The sequence below is a fragment of the Bison bison genome, unplaced genomic scaffold (assembly GCF_000754665.1).
Source record: "Bison bison bison isolate TAMUID 2011002044 unplaced genomic scaffold, Bison_UMD1.0 scf7180017864495, whole genome shotgun sequence".
Classification (NCBI taxonomy): domain Eukaryota; kingdom Metazoa; phylum Chordata; class Mammalia; order Artiodactyla; family Bovidae; genus Bison; species Bison bison.
In genome coordinates, this window is record NW_011495054.1 from 12,603,654 (window position 1) to 12,604,458 (window position 805).

Below are 805 nucleotides of genomic sequence, written 5' to 3' on the forward strand. Positions count from 1 at the left end.
CCCAGCCTGGTGGCCTGCCAGGAACAGCCACTATTGTTTGACTGGAAAAGCTGCTTCCTCAGCAGAAGGGGGGCCTCTCCCAGGGACACCCTGTTCTCACCCTTGCTGGTCACCACACTGCCTGCCTGGGTCCTCAATGCAGAGTCAGGTCACCCTAGTCAGGAGAGGTAGCGAGGGGCTCTGGGTCCCAATCTGGATCAGCTTCACCTCTCCCAGTCAGCTCCTCTGCTTCCTCCTCTGTAAAACGGGGATAGGGATGAAGCCCACCCAGTCGTCAATCAGCCAGCCCAGCCTGGCATGTGCTCAGCTCGGTAAGCGGCCAGCAGGCACCTCGTATCACAGATTCAGGCTTTGCCCCGCACCCCTCTAACTTGGATGGAGGCCTGCGCTAAGCATGAGAGGCTAGTTCTTCACAACCACCCACCCTTGGCGCCAGCACCGGCCCAGAACGAGTACCTTACTGGGGTCCAAAGTGGCATCCAGGCCAGCCCCTGGAGGAGGAGGACTCCGGAAGGACTTACGGAGCCCCTCACCTCTGTGACGGGCAGGGATCAAGGCCTGGGGAGCAGGCCCTGCTCTGCCTTAGCCCTGGTGACCCTCACCCTTGGCAGGCCGTGGCCATGGGCCGGGGGGATGAAGTAGGGGAAACTGGGGCCGGGATGGGGGCCTCTGTAGGGTGTGGAGGAGATGCTGAGCCCTAGAGGTGGGACCCCCTTCCCAGTCCCAAGATACACACCAGCTCTCTACACAAGCCTGTTTATTTCTGTACAAAACCATGTTTCTATTTTACACAAAGAACCTCCCC

The 805-nt window shown here is 60.0% G+C and overlaps 1 protein-coding gene across 1 annotated transcript in view; it reads right to left on the reverse strand.

Moving 5' to 3' along the window:
* The window catches only part of TBC1D10A (TBC1 domain family, member 10A), a 30,677-nt gene that overhangs the window by 620 nt on the left and 29,252 nt on the right, over positions 1–805 (reverse strand). Inside the window, exons 11-12 of the mRNA XM_010828868.1 lie at positions 603–669; positions 457–491 (exon numbers count right to left, since the gene is read on the reverse strand). Coding sequence (XP_010827170.1) covers positions 457–491; positions 603–669 — 102 coding nt within the window. The remainder of the gene's footprint in view (positions 1–456; positions 492–602; positions 670–805) is intronic.